The following is a 21,090-nucleotide window of genomic DNA, read 5'->3' as shown; positions in this document are numbered from 1 at the left end:
GGAATTGAACGGTTAGTAGAAAAGGTGCAGAAGATCACAAACTAGATATTTTTTTAAGCAAAACTGGTAATACTCCATTAACTGACTTTAATTCAGTGGCCTGCATAGCTTCTTTTAACTTAATGAGATTCACCAAACCTAAAAAGAGATAAGTGTTCTTTTACTTGAGAAACAATTAGTTACGCTCTTGATTTGCTAACTTGAATATTCATCTTAGTAGGAGTTGAGACTTGTCCAACTGTTCTTGCTGAGTCCTGATAAACTTCTAAAGAGTGTGTTGTTTTTTCAGTTTGTTGTGCAAACTTCCATTGGGAGGGGCGATTGTGAAAGAATTGTGTGTAATTATATGTCCCTTGAAGCTGAAGATGGGTGTATGCTGTGTTCTGTTGAATATACTTGATTCTTTACAATTTAATTCTTTTCTTCTCCCTCCTCCTCCCCCCCCCCCCCAGTGTACACGGCAGATCATCTCTGAAAAATTGGGTCGTGGCTCAAGAACAGTAGATCTGGAACTAGAAGCTCAAATAGATATATTGAGAGATAACAAAAAGAAATACGAAAATATCTTGAGACTGGCACAGACGCTGTCCACACAGCTCTTCCAGATGGTACATACCCAAAGGCAACTTGGAGACGCGTTTGCTGACCTGAGTTTGAAATCATTGGAACTTCATGTAAGACTTTTAAGTGTTAAAAAATGAAATGGCAGAGATGAAGATAAGCCTTAATTGACTTGTGCAGGGTACATAGTAGTTAGCAGTACTTTTCTAAACATTATAGTTAACAACATATTACATATTCTTTGTGTTAAAACCTCATGTAATTCACTTAAGACTATAGGAAATTATTGAAATTACTGTGGTTCATTATTGTTTCTTAAATGCCTTTAGTTGATGGTTGGACTCAAGAACTTGATAACTTTCCTTTGTATGGAAGATGCATTTTACTATTAATTTTGCTTCTAATGTATGTCATCAAAGTGTTCCAGAGTGTTACGTCATTTCAATTACAGGATGTCTTTGAGGAATATGCCTGGGAGTAAGTAGAATAGGGCACATTGCTTCACTTGTGAACATTGAATGCGAGTAAATTATTTTTCTGTAGCATATTTAAGCATTGAGATTTCATCTCAAAGTCCTTTTTTAATCAGAATTTTGCTGCTAATAGGACTAATCTGTATTCATAACATTGTTTGGAGCTTCTGAGCAAGAGAGGCAATCTTTAGATATCTATCTGCACTTGGGTTGTTATGAATCCTTGGTTTGGAAGTTTAGGTAACACTGGCACATTTGTTGCTGATAATAAAACTCTCTGCTGTAAAGAGAGAAGGTAGGTGTTGCATACAAAGCATAGCAGCTGGCTTGCTTCTACATTAACTGTTCTGTACTTCCAAAGTTAAAGCATTTTGATACTGCTGCTAATCCTTTGGAAAAACAAATGATTCCCTAAAACATAGCTGCTGAGACAGCCCAAATTATCTTTGTGATTATTAAACTTAAAACTCTGTTTTTTCCCCTTTTCATGATTGTCCATTCCCATTGAGTTTTAAGGGAGGAAGTAGAGTTCATGCTTGCATAGAGGAGCTTTTAATTGATAGCTATCTGAAAAAAATTGAGACTCCTGCACTGGAGTACAGGAATTTTTAATATTAGTCTGACAGATGAAAATTTGTGAAAGTAGAGTGCTTTTAGCAGCTAAGAAATCAGCTAAAAAGTTTTTAATCAGCAGTTTACTCTTGACACAAATGTGAGCATGACCACATGGCAGAACTGAGTGATTATTATGAAGTGTTTGCTGAAGCTGGATGTTTTTTTTTTCTGAGATTTGGATTAAATCTGGCATCATGCTCTTGTTTAATCAATGTGGGTTGTTTTGGGTTTTTTCCATGAGTAGCTTGTAACTTCTAGTGGGAAACTGTTCTTCCAGGTTCTTTCAGCATCTTGTACTGGTCTTGGAATTTGTTTCACTCATTCATCTCTTGTGTAGGTTATTGAATGGGGCTGTTGATGAAAATCAAATAAAGGTTTCGGCTGCTGTAATAAAAGTTATCTAACCTTTGCCTCTTGGAGACTTGCCTGATGTTTGTCTCTTTCCTCTTTGTGTTTCCCCTTTGTTTAATCTGTACTGTATTACCATCTGTAGCCTGGCCTGTTCTTCTCGGATGTTTGGATAGCATTGTTGCCTCTAAAACTTGTGCAAGGCTACAGTAAAATTTCTGACCAGTTAGTCCTTAATGTTTAATGTGGTAACAGTACGTAAGTTTTTTAAAACAAACAAACAAGCCTTAAAAAAACAAACCAAAAAAAAACCCACACCGATTCTTAATGTAATATTTCTTACTTTATACATGATTACAAAATGAGATCTCAGAGTGATATCTGGAGAGGCATTACTTAATGCAAATGTTTTGCTGTTTCTCATCTGGATATAAAGATAACTCCTGGTTCCAGGCTTATGTGCCTCTAATTATATAGACATATGAATTCCGATTTTAATTGACCTGTGCATAGAGGATGAACTGAGTGTAAACTTCTGATACAGAAAGGATTTCCTCCTGTCTGTTTTGTAAGAGGTATCTGCAGAAGTGATGGACGTAACTCAAAAGCTTTTATATGAAACTGTACAAACCAGCAGGACAGTTTTGGTGTCTAGTGTGGAGGCCACTGCCGTCCCATCCTTAACCCTTTCCTTTAAATTGGTAATGTTGCTCACTTGGGTCTGTAGTGTAGGAGGACCAGCAGGAAAACTAATTGCAGTCATGCCTGGGGGAAGGAAAAGAGATGGGACTAAACACGGCTGAAAAGGGTGGTCCTACTGCTGTTGTCTCTGCCTATATCCTCCTATTTCTTTCCTGTGCTAGCACTTACATTGCCAGCTACATAGTAACATTAGAACAAAACCAGCTGAAAAAGACTTATTTTTATTTCAGCAAGATCTGTAGTGATTTGGCTGACTGCTTTTGTCACCCAAGCAAAAATCAAAGCAAAGGTGACAGGGTTTAGCTCATGAACACTTGCTCCAAGTTCTCTTCCTTTTTATTTCTGCTTTGGATTGCTCACTTCCACTGTGCTTCCTGTTCTAGAGGATTCTCCCCTTACTATTGCCCATTACTCTTACCTTCATGAGGCCGTTAATGTTAACATGAAATACGTTTAGCTTAGCTGTTCATGTTCTAGATAGATTAAAGGAAACTGGGAGTATAAGGCACTTCTGAGTCAGTTATTGGCAGTGTGCAAGCCTAAGAAAACCAAGTTCCAAATATGATGAACCTAGTGTTTTACAGCCATTGCATCCAGAGATTGTACTCTTGTGAGAAATCCCATCTGCAGAATATGAAGATGCCATATGGATGACGTAAATATAATAATTGGGCTCATTTGGCATCCGTGCATTAGGAAAATCTTTGCAGACTTGGTCAAGGCTTACACTGCTGTTAACAAAAAGACATGAACAAACATATCTAAATGTGATTGAAATGCCTTGGAAATAATTTCACCCTTGTCCCTTTGAAATTTATGGCTTAGCTACAGTATGATTTTTATTTGCTGTTCATTATAATGCTCTGCTCTTCAATTATTTACAGCCTATTAAATTGTGATAGATGTTGGGTTTTTTTTATAATGGTCTTTTCCAGAATGGAAGAACAAAAGTTAATAGCTAATTAATGCAGTATGCCCCTGTGAATTTAGTCATATTACTGTATTTAATGTAGTAGTGTCTCTGTGGGTATTAAAGTATTACCTAATGTGGGAGATGCTGGATTAAAACCTTGATGAATGACAATGTAAAGATTACATTACCACTTACTTTTATGTAACATTCAAGACTTCCAAGTGCAGAAAAATCACATTATAAAATAGGATTTAACATTGTGTGGTAACAGAATTGTAAACCAGGGTTTACTGATGTTAGATTTCATAAAAAAACTGTGAACTGAATATTGTATTGAAATCATAGCTGTTTATTCATAACCATACCAAAACAGACGTGAAAAAACTGCTGCATCTGTGTGTTTGTATTTTTTAATATAGTTGCTGATGAATGTTACGATTTTCAATGATACACAGTTTTGTTTTCTCTGCTCTTTGTTTATAGGAGGAGTTTGGCTACAATGCAGATACGCAGAAACTTCTAGCTAAAAATGGAGAAACTCTTCTTGGGGCTATTAACTTTTTTATTGCCAGTGTGAATACATTGGTGAATAAAACAATTGAGGATACATTATTGACTGTGAAACAGTATGAAAGTGCCAGGTAGCTATTCTACGTTTAGCTGTTTTCATTACAAACTAATCTGCAGGGAACTACAGACTTTGCATCATCTTTGTATTTGAGTGGCTAACCTGTCAGATAAAAACCTTATAATACAGATCACATATAATTAGGATTTACAGTTAAATGCCTCATTGCATATATCTTCAAATGTTCTGTAAATGTTGTGTTGTAGACTTAATTTTACTTGTTAGCTCTAGGAGTAATTATATCTATTTTAGTCCCTTGTGCTAGATTAAGGTGGCTTTCTAAGCAGTGTGACCATGCAAGATTAACCCTTTTATCCAGCTACATTGTAATAGGTAAAATAATCTCTTTGACTGAAAAACATTTAATCTTGTTCTCCTGGAGATGCACAAAACGTGCAGTTCACACTTCAGTTTTAACGCTGAAGTTGTTGGCTTGGTCAGAAGGGGGAAAATAAAGAAGAAAATTCTTAGTGAATAACATGTAGCAGTAGATAATGGGTTTCCTGCTCTGGAGAAGGTCACTTCTGAATGTGGCAAAGTACTCTAAAGCCTGGGTTTGGACTTGTCCTTTCTGATGCTTGGTTCATTCTGACCTTCATTGACTTAATAGGATAAAATGTGTTGGTTTGCCAAAGATTGTAGTTTATAATATTTAGTGATTTTTCTTTTCAAGTAAAAAAGAAACGCAAACTGCATGAGTTTAAGTTCTTTCTCGCCCTTTTAATTGTTCTGTTCTAATGCTTATTTATAAGCAAAATAGTGACTTACTGTTTTGATATTTAGATAGGCAATGTGAAAAGAGGTTATTTCTGTGTCTTTTCTTCCCTGTCCTCACTTGTACTTCAGCATTCATCTGTTCCGCTCCTATCAATTCCCTATTTGTTACTTTTTTGGAATTAAGTCATAAGCTCTTTAAATAAAGCCTGAATCATAGTGGCAATGAAAATCGGGAAGAGCCCTGGGAATAATTATTCCTTTTACCTCTGAAAATGTTGCATTTTACTTTGGAGCAGTTACACCAACTGAAAAGTTGTTTTTTTCTAACCAGTTTTTAATCATGATTTGCTTCCCGTTTTAGCTATGCCTGTGAGAAAGCATATTAGAAAAGCTAGAAATAGGTTGGTTTGTTTCATTAAAGTTGGCATGTATCGTATGCTGAGAAGCCAGGTTCCATTAGTTGAAAGCTACAAAGAAATACAGAAGGAAGAATGTGGCTTTAGGCAGGGTCGCCCATGACCTTGGAGTGATTTCTGGTTGTTGTCTGTTGCTTTACCTGGTCAAGTGCTAGATGGCTGTGAACAAAGGAGCACATGTTGTATAAGGGGAAGAAGAAAAAGGTTAGAAGCTGTTACTACGTTTGTCTCATCCACTTTTAAATATAAAAATAGTTTATTTAAAATATAAAAATAGTTTATGTGGCAAGGATCCAGTATTCCATAGGCTTATATGTAACACTGGGAAACAGAAGATTAATTTAGTGATACAATCTTTAAACTACTAACATTTTCCCACTTACAAATGCTAGATGTTGATTAATGGAAAGCTTAACTTAAACTGTCTTGGGGAAGAACAGAAGTTTTCGAAAACCAAACTGAATATTCAAACTTCTGTATTAAAAATACTTTAAAGACATTTTCATTTTTTCCAATAAAATGAGAAGAAGATATGACTGGTTCATCTCTAGTGATGCAATGAAGTGGTACAGTCTAATACATGGAAGCATATCAAGGAGGTTTTTAACTTTTTAAAATAAATAGTAGTATATGAAGACTAGCTGGTTCAGTTAAAAAGTTGACAGGTATCTGCAGGCAAGAGCCCATACTGTAACATTAATTCTAGTTTTGCTAGCAGTATCCAGGATTGGTAATTTGGAGACGGCAAGAGTGAACTAGAAAATACTTTTAAGCTGTCCTATCTGAAAGTAGGATATATACCTTTGGTGCAGAGTTAGCTTAAATACTTATTCAGCTGTTACTCTTAACCTCCTGTCCTTCTTTTCCCTTATCTCTTTCAGTGGTGGTACTGATGTGTAGGGTCTGACTTCCCTAGGAAAATAAGTTAGGCCCTCAGTAGAGTATAAATAATGCATCATCTCTTTGCAGCCTGTTTATCTGTAGGGCAGACAAGTTCTCACAAAACTAACTCTTGAAGAACTATAAAACTGTTCCAGTTAATGCATACAGAGAAGCCTAGAGCATGCTGAAAAACCCTCAGCGCAGACTTTCGTATAAGTGAGCCGTTGCTCAAAACATCTGCTAAAAGGGGCTGTCCTGCTCTTGGTGCTTCTCTTGTTCTCAATACAAGCTTTTCACTGTAGTAATTCAACAGCAGAATATTAACCTTTATCTGGGCTAATAAGCTGAGATGTTGCAGAAAAGGCTCTGACCACTGAAGTCAGCACAAAACAGTGGGTTGGGAGCATGTGGCCAAGACAGGAACAGAAGAGGGAGGATACTTTCTGAGGCAGCTTTATACAGTGGTGGTTTTGCTTGATGAATAGGAGGAGGGGGGGGAAAAACTTGGCCAGGTTTTTTATTTCTTCTCTACTTGACTGTTTTGTTCATCTTCTCTTGTATTTGGCCCTAGAGGTCTGTTTTGAAGACACTCTACCTTTAGATTTTTATAATTTTTGTTTTTACCTCCTCCTCTTTCCTTTTTTCCCAGGATTGAATATGATGCCTATCGAACAGACCTAGAAGAGCTGAATCTTGGCCCTCGTGATGCAAACACTCTGCCAAAGATTGAGCAATCACAGCAACTGTTTCAAGCGCATAAAGAGAAATATGACAAAATGCGTAACGATGTATCTATCAAATTGAAATTTTTGGAAGAAAATAAGGTAAGCTACAACTTCTGATTATATGTTTAGGAGTTTTATGCTGTAAGTTTCTGCTTTTTTGTAATTACTTTAGTTGTTAGTTCTTAAAGTGTATCTGATTTGAAAAGCAGAATGAGCAAAGAAAATAAGCTGCATCTTCTGAGTTCTTGCTGGAGGACACATTATTAGAGCAGGCAGCCCTAGAAGTCCCTTATCAAGCTGTTCTAGCCATAAATAGCAAACATGGCAGTAAGTTGTTAATACTTGAATCTTCAAGTTTGGAAAAGCATTCTTTTTCTAGTTTATTACATTTAATGGTTAAATGAGTCATATAACTACTGATTTAAGATTGAGTTAAAACTTATATTTGCCAACACTGGCAGGGAGGATATGCACAGAAAAAGTAAGAGAACTGTGAATAGGCTTCTTCAAAATTAAGCTTTCTTTAAACTGATAACCTGAACTAAGCCTGAACTGAGAAATAGAGTTTTCTGTAATTAATGCCTTTTATAGTTTTAATTCTAAAAAGGGCTTTTGAACTGTTGGTTTGAAGGGTTTTCCCCGTATGTGTTTATTTCAACCATACCATTTCATTTATACCTACTTAATGACAGGATTCTTACCCCTCTTATTCTGTCTACCAGCCAAAAATAGAGTAGCCAGATGGAACACACCTTTAAATTGTGCTTTCTTTGATAAACAAGTCTTTCTAAATTGTTTCTAATTAGATGTAAAAATGATGGTTTTTCAAGATCTCATTTTTGTTCATACTCATAGTAAGTGAAATGGTTATAATAATCTCTGACTATATTTCCTGTGTCTTCAGAGGAAGGAAAATGTGGTCAAAACTTACATAAAAGATAGTAGTTTGTCAGTTTGTTCATGTCTAGCAGTGGATTAACATTTTCAGTGTGAGTTAATTAGTGAGGTGGGCTGATGCCAACCTTATGAAGTTTAACCATGACAAGTGCAGGGTCCTACACCTGGGTCGGAGCAATCCCAGGCACAGCTACAGGTTGGGCAGAGCAGAGATTCAGAGCAGCCCTGTGGAGAAGGACTTGGGGGTGTTGGTTGATGAGAAAATGAACATGAGCTGGCTTTAGTGTGCGCTCGCAACCCAGAAAGCCAACTGTATCCTGGGCTGCATCAAAAGGAGCATGACCAGCAGGTCGGAGGAGGTGATCCTGCCCCTCTACTCTGCTCTTGTGAGACCTCACCTGGAGTATTGTGTGCAGTTCTGGTGTCCTCAACATAAAAAGGACATGGAACTGTTGGAACAAGTCCAGAGAAGGGCCACGAGGATGACCAGGGGACTGGCGCACCTCCCGTATGAAGACAGGCTGAGGAAGTTGGGGCTGTTCAGCCTGGAGAAGAGAAGGCTGCATGGAGACCTCGTAGCAGCCTTCCAGTATCTGAAAGGGGGCTTATAAGGATGCTGGGGAGGGACTGTAGTGACAGGACAAGGGGTAATGGGTTAAAACTTAAACAGGGGAAGTTTAGGTTAGATATAAGGAACAAGTTCTTTATTGTGAGGGTGGTGAGGCACTGGAATGGGTTGCCCAGGGAAGTTGTGAACGCTCCATCCCTGGCGGTGTTCAAGGCCAGGTTGGACAGAGCCTTGGGTGACATGGTTTAGTGTGAGGTGTCCCTGCCCATGGCAGGGGGGTTGGAACTTGATGATCTTATGGTCCTTTCCAACCCTAACTATTCTATGATTCTGTGATTCTATCTGTATGTAGGTAACAGCTGCCTATCAGAGAATATAGGAGTGTCCCCAGATGACAACAGAAGACTCATGAATTGTCAACAGATGAGGATAAAAGTGGAGCAAATCAACAAAACTTTTGGTTTCCAAAACAATACATGCTAAAAATGTAGCTTGTGAGCGCTGATACTTCATATGGGCATTTGCATTAGGACCGGGGGTCTGGGACCACATAGCCAATTAAGAGCTGATGAACCAGATCATTAGATGATTGAAAACTGACTTTTCATGTATGTTTCTTGCAGATCTTGTAGTCCGTTAACTTTCAAATTGAAAAAATCCATATTGAAATTAATATTCTTGAACAAGCTGAAGTCTAATCTAAATGTGGATATTTATGCTTGAGTTAGAAAATGCTCATAAGAACTGATTTTTAAAACAGTGCTCGGTTGAAAATGGGTATATTGAAGGTGCGCCTTCTCCCCCTCTCTCCTGCCCCCCCCCTTTCTATTTTTTACTAAGTACTTTGCTACTCATATAACGTACTTCTGTTGAAATGGTTTGATTCCTGTACAGGAATTCAGATGCTTAAGTTCAGATTGGTTGAAAATAGCACTTACCCAGCTTCCTCTTGGTTTGCATTAACTGCATGGGAGACTGATCAGTTTATGTTTCTACAGATAGGAAAGCTGCACAATGAAAACATTTTATTTCCATCTCAAAAAAAAAGTTTCCATATGTTTTAAAAAACTAAATTAGATGATAATTTAGGGAACACTAAAGAAATTGTCTTCGTAGTGACAGTCTTCAATTAGACCAAGCATCCTGTTAGCAGTCACACCTACAAATTTTGTTTCTGAAGGAGATTGTTTTTTCCTTCCTGCCTTTTCTTTTAGATTAATACAGAGGGAACTTTCACATGCTTAAGCCTTTTTATCACTGGTGGACATTTCTCAGTTTTGACACTAGATATGTCAAAATATTTACTAAAGGGTGTATGTAATTTTTTTTTCCCAAATAAGCCATAGAAAGGACTTCCTTTGCAGTCAAATACTGGCTTAAATATAATTACTGAGAGCTTTACTCATGTAAGCTTTACTTTGGTGTTTTCTGTTTGTTGTATAGGACTCTCCATAGTAAACAAAATGTAATCTTAATCCTGATTGTAAATTTTCATTTCAGGAGCACTTTTTTTTCCCAGCTTGCATTTGTCTCTGGTAGTTTTTGTTCTTCTGTTCCCAGACTGCTTCCTGGGATGTAGTAGGAGGTGGTGGTTATCTGAGAGGTGATGTTCGTACTAATCTGACATCCTTATTCCTTTTTCTGGTGTCAGCTGATTTTTTTATTTTTATTAGCACTAATGTCAATGAAGGGGAGGTCCTGTTAGAGCTCATACTTGTCCTACAGCTAGTAATAAGAATTTGGGATGCACAACTGATGTGCTAGACAACTATATAACTGTTACAAACATTACATTTGATTTTAAGCTGCATACAAAGTGTATGTGATTTCTCTTAAGTCAGTTACTTATTACATTTTAAAGGATTATTAACTCAATAAGTATAGGTTCAGTAAGTATAGGAACTAGACTTTAATTTCAGTTAGATTTAATAATCTCAGATGGTCTACTTCTTTGAAAGGTACATGATAACAATCCATCACAATTTAAACATCTATAAATACAGCATGTGCCAAACATGAAGGAGAAAGAAGAAAGAACACAATGGGCACAGTCTTATGAGTGTGTCTGCAACACAGCTACTTCAGCTGTGGGAGTAGTGCACTGTTTAGGAAATGGCTTAAACTGAAGACCTTAGATGATGCTGAACTCCCAAATGGAAGGGCAGTTTTGGTATTGTGAAGCTGTTACAGTCGTCCCGGAAAGGGAATTATGCTGGTTATACTGATGCTGTATTCTTAGTAACAGGAACTTGCCATTTTGTGTATCTATCCCCAGGTCCATGTTGGTGCCCATTTAATAGAATCAAAATAAAGGAAGATCAGATGGACAAAAAGCTAGGTTTACTCAGTCTCTCACAAAGAGCCTTTTTGTAGCCTGTATTAGAAAGCCTGTGTTGTTGCAGGCTTATTGCAAGGCAAGTAGAAGGTTAGTATTTGAGCAGCTGTATCAAGGCATGGCCTTGCCAGACTGATATTATTATATACTAGAACATGCAGATCTCTAATCATCAACTTTATTAATGCATATTGTTATGGTGCTGGATCCGGATGTGAAGTAATATTTGTTCTGAGTCTAAAAGTCTTTTTAGGTAAGAAAATGGTACAGTAGCCGTATAATTTTTCTGTTGTAGATGGTAAACCTTTCGACTTCAGGGCCTGTAAATATTGATGCAGGATGTAGTACAGTGTAGTCTCAAGCTTAGTTGTTGTTATCACTTCTGTGTTGAAAACAGAATTGTGTAATGAAACCTTCTGAGCTAAGCAATTAAGCAATTTGGGGTTTAATTTTAGATTAGATAAATCCATTCATTATTATCTCCCAATAAATGCTATTACAGTCTGACCAGTATTGAACATTTAAAAAGAGTAAACTGAATCTTTTTTTTGTCTGACAAATTTATGTCAAAACAAAATCCTAGATATTCTTTTGTAAATGTATCTCCACTAGATGCGGTCGGTTATGTTCACACTCAAAACGTTTGTCCCGTATTTGGTTAAGCATGACATATGAAGACAGCAGGGAAAACTGGGAGGTGATTCAAGATGTCACTGCAAAGGAACTATAAAGCCAGTTTAACTGGCTGGTGGGCTCTGGTTGGGCCCTACATTTAGGAGAAAACATGCATCACATGGTTGCAGTCTCCTTGTGCTGTCTTCTTGTTTCCTTCTAGGTTTTATAAGTTAATGTTTCAGTTAAAAGCCTCCAAAAGTTCAGAGAACTTCATTACTTGCAGCAAGTAAAGCTGCAAGTTTCTGTCTGCAAAACCACCATATACAAGGTTTCTATTAATTTTCATTATAGCAATTGATCCTGAGGTCAGAACTGATTGTGCTATGTACAGAAGGAGGTTGAATGAGCTGATGTGAGTTGTACTTCTGGAGTTGGATGTGTAAATGCTTGCTTCTGCAAATGAAAGCAATATGCAATGTAGTGGAAACCCAGATGATGTAACTGTTTAGACGAAATAACTTCAAGTAAAGATAGCTAGGGGAAAGGATTATGATAGCTGTGAGGAGCTGTGAGATTAGAATGGGGTAGTCTTTCTGGTTGTTGAGATGGGTGAAACAGTCTGAATGAGGAGGTTGTAAAGAAATCTGTAGTTACTGTGACACAGAAAATCTGGTGTTCAGAGAGAGGTGGGGGAAAGAGGACAGTCTTTACGAGTAAAATATTAAGAGCATCCAGAGGAAATGTGAAAGCTTAAATCCAACCTATAGTATCTACTTTAATTTTCTGTTTAGGGCATGCCCATTTTTTTATGCTTATCCACAAAGTTCAGTTTTGTTTTGAGACTTAAGTTTGCCAAGTCTATTATAGAATGCTTACTCTGCTTGTAATTAGGAACAAATAGGTGTATGTCATTAATTAACAAGGAACAATTATTTTAAATGCTGTCCAGGTGTAAAACATGATGGCTTTTTGACAGGCATGCTAGTCATACATTGGAACCCATTTTTAGCAACATACCGCTAATGTTCTTTGATTGAAAAGCAAATCTTTGATGCTCCTTTGCTGGAATAGGTGCTACAGACCTCAAGGGTTGGCATTTAGCACCATAGTCTAACAGTCATTTCAAGCTTTGCTGCAAAAAAGTGTGGTCCTTTCATCCTCTATCCCTTTCTCCACATTGCCTTCTATGTTATGTTTACAGAAGTGTTTTTGCAGCTGTGCACAGAATCAGATTGGGGAACTGATCCAGGTTAAAGCAAGCATGTTGTTGTCAGGTTAGTTTTAATCTAGATCTGTTCCCTGATCCAACTGACTACATAACTGCATGAATGTTTTGCCAACAGAGGGCTAAGGTGAAACATAGTGTGGAAGTAGGAATCGATATCTGGATATGGGAGTGGGTAAGGCTGAGATTCTTTCGTGGGAAAACTTCTTAGATTTGAACTTGGCTTTAAGTCAATACTTGTCCAGTTCTCAGCTTTGATTGCAGGTGTTTTCGCAGTGGGCATCAGGTGATTTGCGATGCAGTTTTTTCTGTCATAGTTGGCTGGCACATCATAGTAGAGCTCAGCAGAGCTTTGTATAGTGTCAGGCAGCTGAAGTCTTTTTCTAGAAACTCAGTTACCTGAATTAAGTTGCGGATAAGAAGATCCCACCATCACTTTTGGGATTCACTTAGCAATCAGCTACTGAAGGAGAGCAGAAATTGTAAGACCTTTTACCTCTGCAATGAATTTGATAACAATCATGAAATTTACATCACAGTGATCAAGATAGAACCTCATACGATGGGGTAGCTCTGGCAGTTCAAAAACTCCACCAAAACAGAACATATTTTCTCAGTCCAAATCATCAGTCTCTACACTGCGAGTTCCTGCCTTTTTGTGTGTGTGTGTGCACACATACCTGACCCTAGATCTGACTGACTTTATACAAGTATCTGAGACTTCAGGGCAGTTCACAGAAGCTTCGTGTTAGAAGCGACTAACAAAGTACCAATTTTGGTTTCAAATTGATGAACTTGGGCTGAGAGGGTGGATTAATTACCCATGTTTTATTTGAGTTCCTATAAACAGTATGAATAAAACTCTTATAGAATTTTAATAATATGCTACAACAGTGAGTGTACTTCTGTCTAGAATTCTTGGCTTGGATTGCATGAAGTCTTGCGTGTCAAAGATGAAAGAATTTGCTCAAGCAAAGTCTGTACCTCCTAACTTTTTTGTGCTCTAAACTTTTAAAAGCAAACCCTTTATGTTGCTGTGACATTTTCCACTTGTGACATTTTCCATAATGGTTTGAGGCTGAAAATTTTTGTAGATTTAAAAAAATGTGTATTTATAGATGTATGCTCCCACACAAACTGAAAAAGAGGGCATCTTTTATGACTCAGAAAAGCTGAACGATGTTGAAGAAGTGTAGCTAGCTAAATTCTGTATCTCCTAAATGCTAAAACATCAGTACGTGATGAATTTTGTGATGTCTGTTATAAATGAAAAAAAACATTGTCTCAAGATATGATGTGCACAGTGAAGTCCTTTCTAACCATACACACCTCTCATGGCTGGGTTTTTTTTTCTGTATTACACCATTAATGAGGCAAAAAGCCTCCTCTTTGACATATATTAATTAAGTTAGCCTGAATTATTAGAGGGTAAAACAGAGGGATACCAGTTTTCAAATTGTCAGAGCAGCTTTGACCACCAAAGAGAGGTTATCACAAGTAGAATACTGAGCTCTGTACAGTTGTCAGTTTATGGGCAAAACTTCATTTGTGAAATGAGACTATTCAGAAAAAAAGCCAAACAAACCAACCCCTTCAACTTTTAGTGCTGAAACTTTTATATACACCTGCATGCATGCATGCATACACACACATGCTCAGCCCGTTTTTTATCGAAGTGTTTTGTTTTAAAGGTATATTATTACATTTCTGTGTAATAATGTAAATGTTACACTTTTCTTGCGTAATGGCATGTCTAATATATGTTGGGATTTTTTTTAATTTGAGATATTTTCTTAAATGAGGGCAATAAAGTATTTCTGTATTGAGTCAGAAATGCATGCATTTAAGAAAAGCATGTTAGCCAAGTAACTTGTTAGAACAGGCATGGACAACTGGTAGGCATAGGCGAGCCTTGGCCCAAGGACGCTTCTACTTCCCTGCATGACAGGAGTAGACTGTCCTTTGTGGACTTCACTGAGAGATGAGGGCATGATCCAAATAGAGAAAGCTTAATCCGCTACCTGCCACATCCTTCATTTGGGCTCAGTCAGCCATCTTGTTCCTCTGTTCTCTTCTTTGTTGGCAAAATGCTATTGGGCTCAAAGTCTTGTAGGCTGAAAACAGACACAAGAATAAGGTTGTGTTGGGCTGAGAGTACACTCAAGAATAAAAAGGACAGGTTTTAGCTGCAGGAGAAACTGGAGAGGTGCCTTGTCATACCATTATTGTTCATTCACAACTTCAGGTTTACTGGTGTGCTAGGATGAAAACATAACTTTAACTTTGACTTCATTAGTGCTGTAGCTTGTAATCATGGACTAGACTGGAAGAGAGAAACAGTGATGCCCTCCAGCTGTTCTTGTGGTCTTCTCCCCAGGTTTTGACTACTGCTATGACTTGTGTGTTTCATGACTACTTTGCACAAACGTTAATAGTCAAGGTATTGACCAATGTGCTTTAAATAATACTGTGTTACAGGAGATAGGCAAGAAATATTGCTGGGCAAACAACAGAAGTTTCATTTGGTTTAGTTATACCAGAGCTGGAAAACAGCAACTGTCTGCAAGAGTGATAAATAAATGAACTGTATCCTTAGATAATGTATTTGTTACGTACTGTGTCAGGGAAGTGCATTTGGCCTGCAGGTTGGTACCTTAAACAGAGGTTTGGTATCTACTTTCAAGGAATCAAGTACTTGTAATCAAGAGTTCAATACTAAATAACATGCTGTTTAGTGAATTGCTTTTGGTCCGTGCGTACTGAGTTGGTATTGACTGTTATGCATAATCTGAGGTTAAAGAATTTTGTGTTTGCATTTTATATTTTTAAACTTTTATTAAATAAATCTGTATGAAGTCTGAACATCTCAAATACACCTATTTTTTTTATTTAATTTTTATAGCTGACCTGCGCTGCTGTTGACATCTGCCTCCTCTTCTTAACCTATCTGTATCCTTCCCTGCAGGTTAAGGTATTGCACAATCAGCTTGTTCTGTTCCACAATGCCATTGCAGCGTACTTTGCTGGGAATCAAAAACAGCTTGAACAGACACTTAAACAGTTCCACATCAAATTGAAAACACCTGGAGCAGATGCCCCATCCTGGCTTGAAGAACAGTAATCGGATCAGAAATGAGGACCCAATGTTTAACCTAAATCTTTAAATCTGATAATAATCAAGGGTTGGGGGTTGAAGGACTGTTGTAGTGATTCTTGCACAGACAGCTTTAATTATTTGCCCCTTTTATAATACTGTAAAACTGAATTTGGTGGGAAAGTGGGTGACTTAAAGATAACCAGACATGATTTCTGTCATTTCATATGCACTCCTTTTGTATGTAAAGGTTGGTGGTTATTTCTGTAACTGGGATGGGGGGGAGGGAGGGAAAGCAAAACTATAATAGATTTGCACTGACAAATGATGTTTGTGATTTCTGGTCATTTTGGTGGCTAGTCAAAATATTTGCAAATGGAGGTTTACATGATTTGTACCAACATCTGGTATTTTATAGATGAATATAGAAAACATCTTTAGTGATTTTCATATGACTTTTAAAAAGGAGAGAGTTAAAAGAGTATTTTGCAGATTAATAATATAAGGCTTATATGTGATATCTGCATGTAAGGCAACTGTAGCAGATGGCTCATTGACTAGTGGAATTGCAGCAAATGCATTTTTAAAAGATGTAACTTTTCATTATGGGTTCAGGGAAATCCAGGAAAACACTAAAGCAAGAATCACTTGTCAGTCTGAGGCTTCTAAGCACACACTTTTGCTTTGCACCACGTGGTTTGCTGAGTGAAGCCAACCATTCAATGTACTAATCTCATTTAAAATTTTACTTTCTATATGAAACAAATACCGTACTAGCCTTAAATCACAGGTATGTGCCTTTTTATAAGATAATATTTTCCATCAATGTACATAATCCAAGAACCCTTTCATGTAATCCTGAGTCAGTTCCCAGTGAGGGGAAGGAGACTGTGTAAATGCTGTTTTGTTGTACACTTGGAGCAAGTTAAAGCTCTGGTTAACCTTTATGGACAGGTGTGATTTTGAGCGAGGACATCGGGCCAGTATGGTTTTTCTGTTTAGTTGAAAAGCATACTTCGGTAATGGAATGGAGGATACTTTTTTAATTTCTCCATTGATCGTGTAGTCCTTAAATGTAAAATTTTATGTCAGTTTTATCATGGACATTTTAAATTCAGTATATTGGAGTCCTCGTTTGCACGTTATGTTGCTTTGTGTTCTGTTAAGTAAGACAAAATACTTCAAATATGTTAATTACAGCAGTGTGGATTGTATGATTTATGTACTGTATGTTCAAATGCCTTTCAGCTGACATTCTTAAAGTTTTCAGTGCTTAACACAGCTGTAATGTAACTGTAAATCAAACTTTGTAATCATTCCGCATTAAATTCTGGGCCTGACAGAGCCTTCTTTATGTTTTTGTTCTGTCATAATCTCTTGTAATAGTTCATTTATGTTCCTCAGAATGTATATCTTATGTGAATTTTGTATTCATATTAAAGGTGTTTGCAGTCAAACTTCCTTGCCTTGTGATGGTTAAGAGCAGAGCTCAGCTTCTGCAGTGAAAGCTTAGTCCTGTTTTTCTGAGTTACCACCTCTGCCCAAGAATTTCTGTTAAAAAGGTAGTAGGTGGTAAATCATTTCGGGATGATTTAATAGTGTGCAAGTTCAACCTGAATGGGAACTCACAGTGAAACAAGTCTTCTAGTATATGTAATTCTTGACTTAAACTTTTAAAGAAATTTCATTACCTTTACAACTATTACAGAGCCACCGAATTCCAGATCTTGGCATGCGTATGATATGATGGTGCAAGAAAGAAATTAGCTGTGTAACTATAGTTGAACTAGGAAATACAGATAGCAGCATTATAGCAGGGATGAAGAATGCAAACCTGCTGACTACAATTGAAGTATTAGCTTTCAGAATGCTGCAGGAAGAGGATGCATACGGAACACGTGTTGTCAGTTTTTATCTCGAATTCACGCATCTCCTGCTGAGAGTAGTCCCTCCCCAGGAGGAGCTGATCTGTCAGAAATGGTACGAGTGAATTTGAACCTGAAATTGCCTAATGCAGCAATGACCCATGTGGCATTGTGTAACCCTCCAACTTTTGCAGTAGCTTAAAACTGCTAGAGTCTCTTCGCTGTGAAGAAAAGTGGGACAAAAGAGATGACTTGCTAAAATCTGTGTGTGTATCTTCCATTTTACTCACAGAAGCAGTTGTTCTAATTGATGGCCTCAGGGGGGAGGGTTTTGTGTTAAGCTGATCAATAGGATATTAAACTGATTGCCTTTTTGTTAGTTTGTTCTTTCTTTGCCGCCATTCAAATATATGTGCTTATGAAATAATTCAAACACATGTCTTGTATTCAAAGTTAGCTCTTTAGATCTCACCAAATTTAGAAACTTTTGCTTTTGGAGATCACAAGAGCAAGACACTTCTGAAGTCTCTAGTGGGAAGTAATTACAGTTGTCAGGCTTTCTGATACTAACACAAAGGCTGCATACGTATCTTAAGGTCGTAATACTGGCATTTATCTAGGTAGACAGTTGTCAGGATGGATTTTGTCTGAAGAGGGGGCCATAACCACTTAGTATAGGCTTGTCTGTGAAAGATTTCATCTCTGTTACACGTTATCACATGAATGCTTCTAGTGTTCTGTGAGGTTTCTCAGGAAGAAGAATGTAAAGCAGCTAATAGTGTTTCAGATACACTGTTGTAGCTGCTCTACCAAGCAGAGGTGCAGGGAGCTGTTTGTTTTCTTGGTGACCATACTGTAAGTTATCCACGCTTCTGGCTTGTCTGAAACATGTAGGTCCTGTTATTTTGTTGTTATGAATTCAACAAACAGCCCTTCTACTCTAAAAATGCTCTTTGGCATACTTCATGTTTTGTCAAGTCCTTACATTTTATAACCAAAAAGGTTCTTTGTGTATCTATGGTTATATTTGAAAAGAGGTCCATGCAAGTAGAGCACAGTAACACACCAGTAGCATTAAACTAACAGCTTGATTCCAATCTTCTGTCAACTGGTTTTCCCAGCAAGCTTATCTCTGTTTTGTCTCTGCTTCAGAAAATCATCAAAGTAATATAAAAGGAAAGCTAAATGTTCCCCTCTACCCCATTTTGAACTGAACAGGGGGCATGTTCAGTTTGTATTCTCTGCTTATCTGCTCTTTTTCCTTGTTGTGGTATCACAAGAATAATAAGGTATTATAATTACTTAGCATTCCTCATCTGCAATTATCTTTAGGCTTTTTTTCTAGTCTGCTTATCGTTTCATGCTGCATGCCTGATGTGGGGGTTGTACTAGTCACAGGTCTTTTTAATCAGTTGTGAATCTTTTCATACTTTGTGATTGCTGCCCAGCCCAAACTTACCAAACTACTGACACCTAAGTTTGTGAAATTGAAAGTTTGGGGTTCTTTTGATGAGAAGATCCACAGAGGAGTTGACTGTTGCTTGATTTGTATTTTAATCTTCTATCCTTGTTACTTGGCCTTGTTAACGGCTCTTTGACATCTTTGTGTTCTTTCAGGTTGTTTTGGTTAGTTAAAGCTAGTGATGTGTAGAAAACACAGTTCTGTGTCTGTGACAGCAGCCCTGTTCATCTTACCATTTGCCTGTTTTCACCAAAGTTCTTCCTGTTTATTTCTGTCAGTCTTACATGGAAACCAGGTAGATGTGGTGCGCTTACACATTGCCATGATGACAAAATGCATATTAAGGAATTACAAGAGAGGCAAGTAGGATGGTTTGTGGCTGCCTTGGAGCAGAAGGGCATATATTGGTAAAGAAGCAGTGGGAAGGAAAAGCAATGTGTTGGTATTTCATCAGAGTCCCTATACCAAAATGCAGAGAAGCAGCGTATAACCCTTGCAGAGCACTGGCATTGGACATAAAAGCTCAATCTGTGGTTCACAAACTTTATTTCTGATGGCTGGGAGTACTGGCACAAAAGCATTGCTTTTTACACTTCAGCTGCCTTTCTAAAAACAGTTAAATAATAATTTCAGAACAGGGCAGGAGCAGGGACAGTTCTGTGTTGCCCACTGTTGGTAGTGTACTTCTGGTAAGTACGCAGCAAAATGTGTGCTCAACTTTTTATAATCGCTGTAGGTAAAAAAAATTTTCTCAGCAAATACAGTCCATCTCATCTCTTCATAAGAATGCGTTTTAAAGGTAATAGCTATTAGAAGAATGGAAGTATGTGGTATTCCGGAAGAAGCAGAAAAAGAGATCATCTTTGCAGAGTACCCTTGCATCACTGGTTGGTAGAACTTAGATGGGTACCGGTGTGGTTGGATGATAACATTTCTTAATTAAGTGCAGAGATCAGATACAGAACAGAGTAACCTGAAACAAATCTTTAGTTTGGGTTTGCCCTGTTACTACTGTTCATGCCAGCGTAAACCCATTGGTTCAGTCTGGAACAGTTCAGCTATCTGCAGTGTGTTCCCAGTAAATGGTACTTAACAAATGGTATGTCCTACTGGGCTAATTAAATAATTACACATCTTGCTGCCTTTTAAAGGCTACTGAAGGCTGTGAATTCAAGCACTTGAGTTAAATAATGCTAAAACCTGGTGTTGCCTGTTCAGTCTTGATTTGCCTTTCTTACATACGTGTATGCATCATGCTAGTTTTGTGTGATAGTGGTAATTAATTGCAGGGTTGTGTTTTGAGAGGTTAACTACCACAATGCTTAATTTTGAAACCAGATTTTGAAACCAAATTGGTTGTAATGTGGCTGGAGTGCCACAATTAACTTTCTCTCCTGCCTTTGTCCGAACACTGTGGAGATGAGGGCTTGTAACGAAGATGACAACACCTTTTGTTCAGGTGGTATAAGTTGCTTTGTTCATATTAGATCTGTTCAGTCGTTAAAACCATGTTCAACCTAAAGAAAAGCAGTGTTTACAAAAAAACTTTTTTTTTCCTTCTCTCATAGGAAAATGCATTAAAAAAGTAATAATCTTGAAACTGTCCCAAGCATTTAATTAACTAGAAACCTTAAAATACTAACGATAGGATATGTTTCTGTAGCATACCAACTCATGTAAATGCTATCTGTTCTAGGGAGGTGCATTTGTTGCTTGTTATAGGTGGGGCTGCTGGATCTACCTATTATTAAAGTTGCTTAATAATTCCTACTGTAAAGACCTGTTTTCAGTTGTTTGTAACTTGGATTAATTTTAGCCATGTGGGCAAAATCTTTGCCTGCTGAGTGTTCACATTTTTTGGGGGTAGAGGGAGGAATCGGATAAAAGCATAAAATTAATTTAACACTGTGTTTCTGAAAAGTTCTGCTGAAAAAAAAACAACCCACAGGGTGAGGGAAAGTTAAGAGTTTAACTTCATATCCGGGCTGGCTCCCGGTTCCTCTGCTGCCCTGTTCGGTTTTGAGGTTTTTAAATACAATGCCATTATGC

The 21,090-nt window shown here is 37.5% G+C and overlaps 1 protein-coding gene across 3 annotated transcripts in view; it reads left to right on the top strand.

The window, feature by feature from the left end:
* ARFIP1 (ADP ribosylation factor interacting protein 1) overlaps positions 1-17,171 on the top strand; it is a 43,036-nt gene extending 25,865 nt beyond the window's left edge. For all 3 annotated transcript variants that reach the window (XM_061477194.1, XM_061477186.1, XM_061477205.1), the window contains 4 exons: positions 453-674; positions 4,096-4,253; positions 6,905-7,079; positions 15,586-17,171. In XM_061477194.1, coding sequence (XP_061333178.1) covers positions 453-674; positions 4,096-4,253; positions 6,905-7,079; positions 15,586-15,741 — 711 coding nt within the window. In that variant the 3' untranslated portion in view covers positions 15,742-17,171. The remainder of the gene's footprint in view (positions 1-452; positions 675-4,095; positions 4,254-6,904; positions 7,080-15,585) is intronic.
* Positions 17,172-21,090: the final 3,919 nt, after the last annotated feature.

The sequence above is a fragment of the Pezoporus flaviventris genome, unplaced genomic scaffold, assembly GCF_033815535.1.
Source record: "Pezoporus flaviventris isolate CSIRO_AGI_PZ_B2104156 unplaced genomic scaffold, CSIRO_AGI_Pfla_v1 ptg000002l, whole genome shotgun sequence".
In the NCBI taxonomy this organism is placed as follows: Eukaryota; Metazoa; Chordata; class Aves; order Psittaciformes; family Psittacidae; genus Pezoporus; species Pezoporus flaviventris.
The sequence above is the reverse complement of the archived record's forward strand: the minus strand, read 5'-3'. Positions and strand labels throughout refer to the sequence as shown.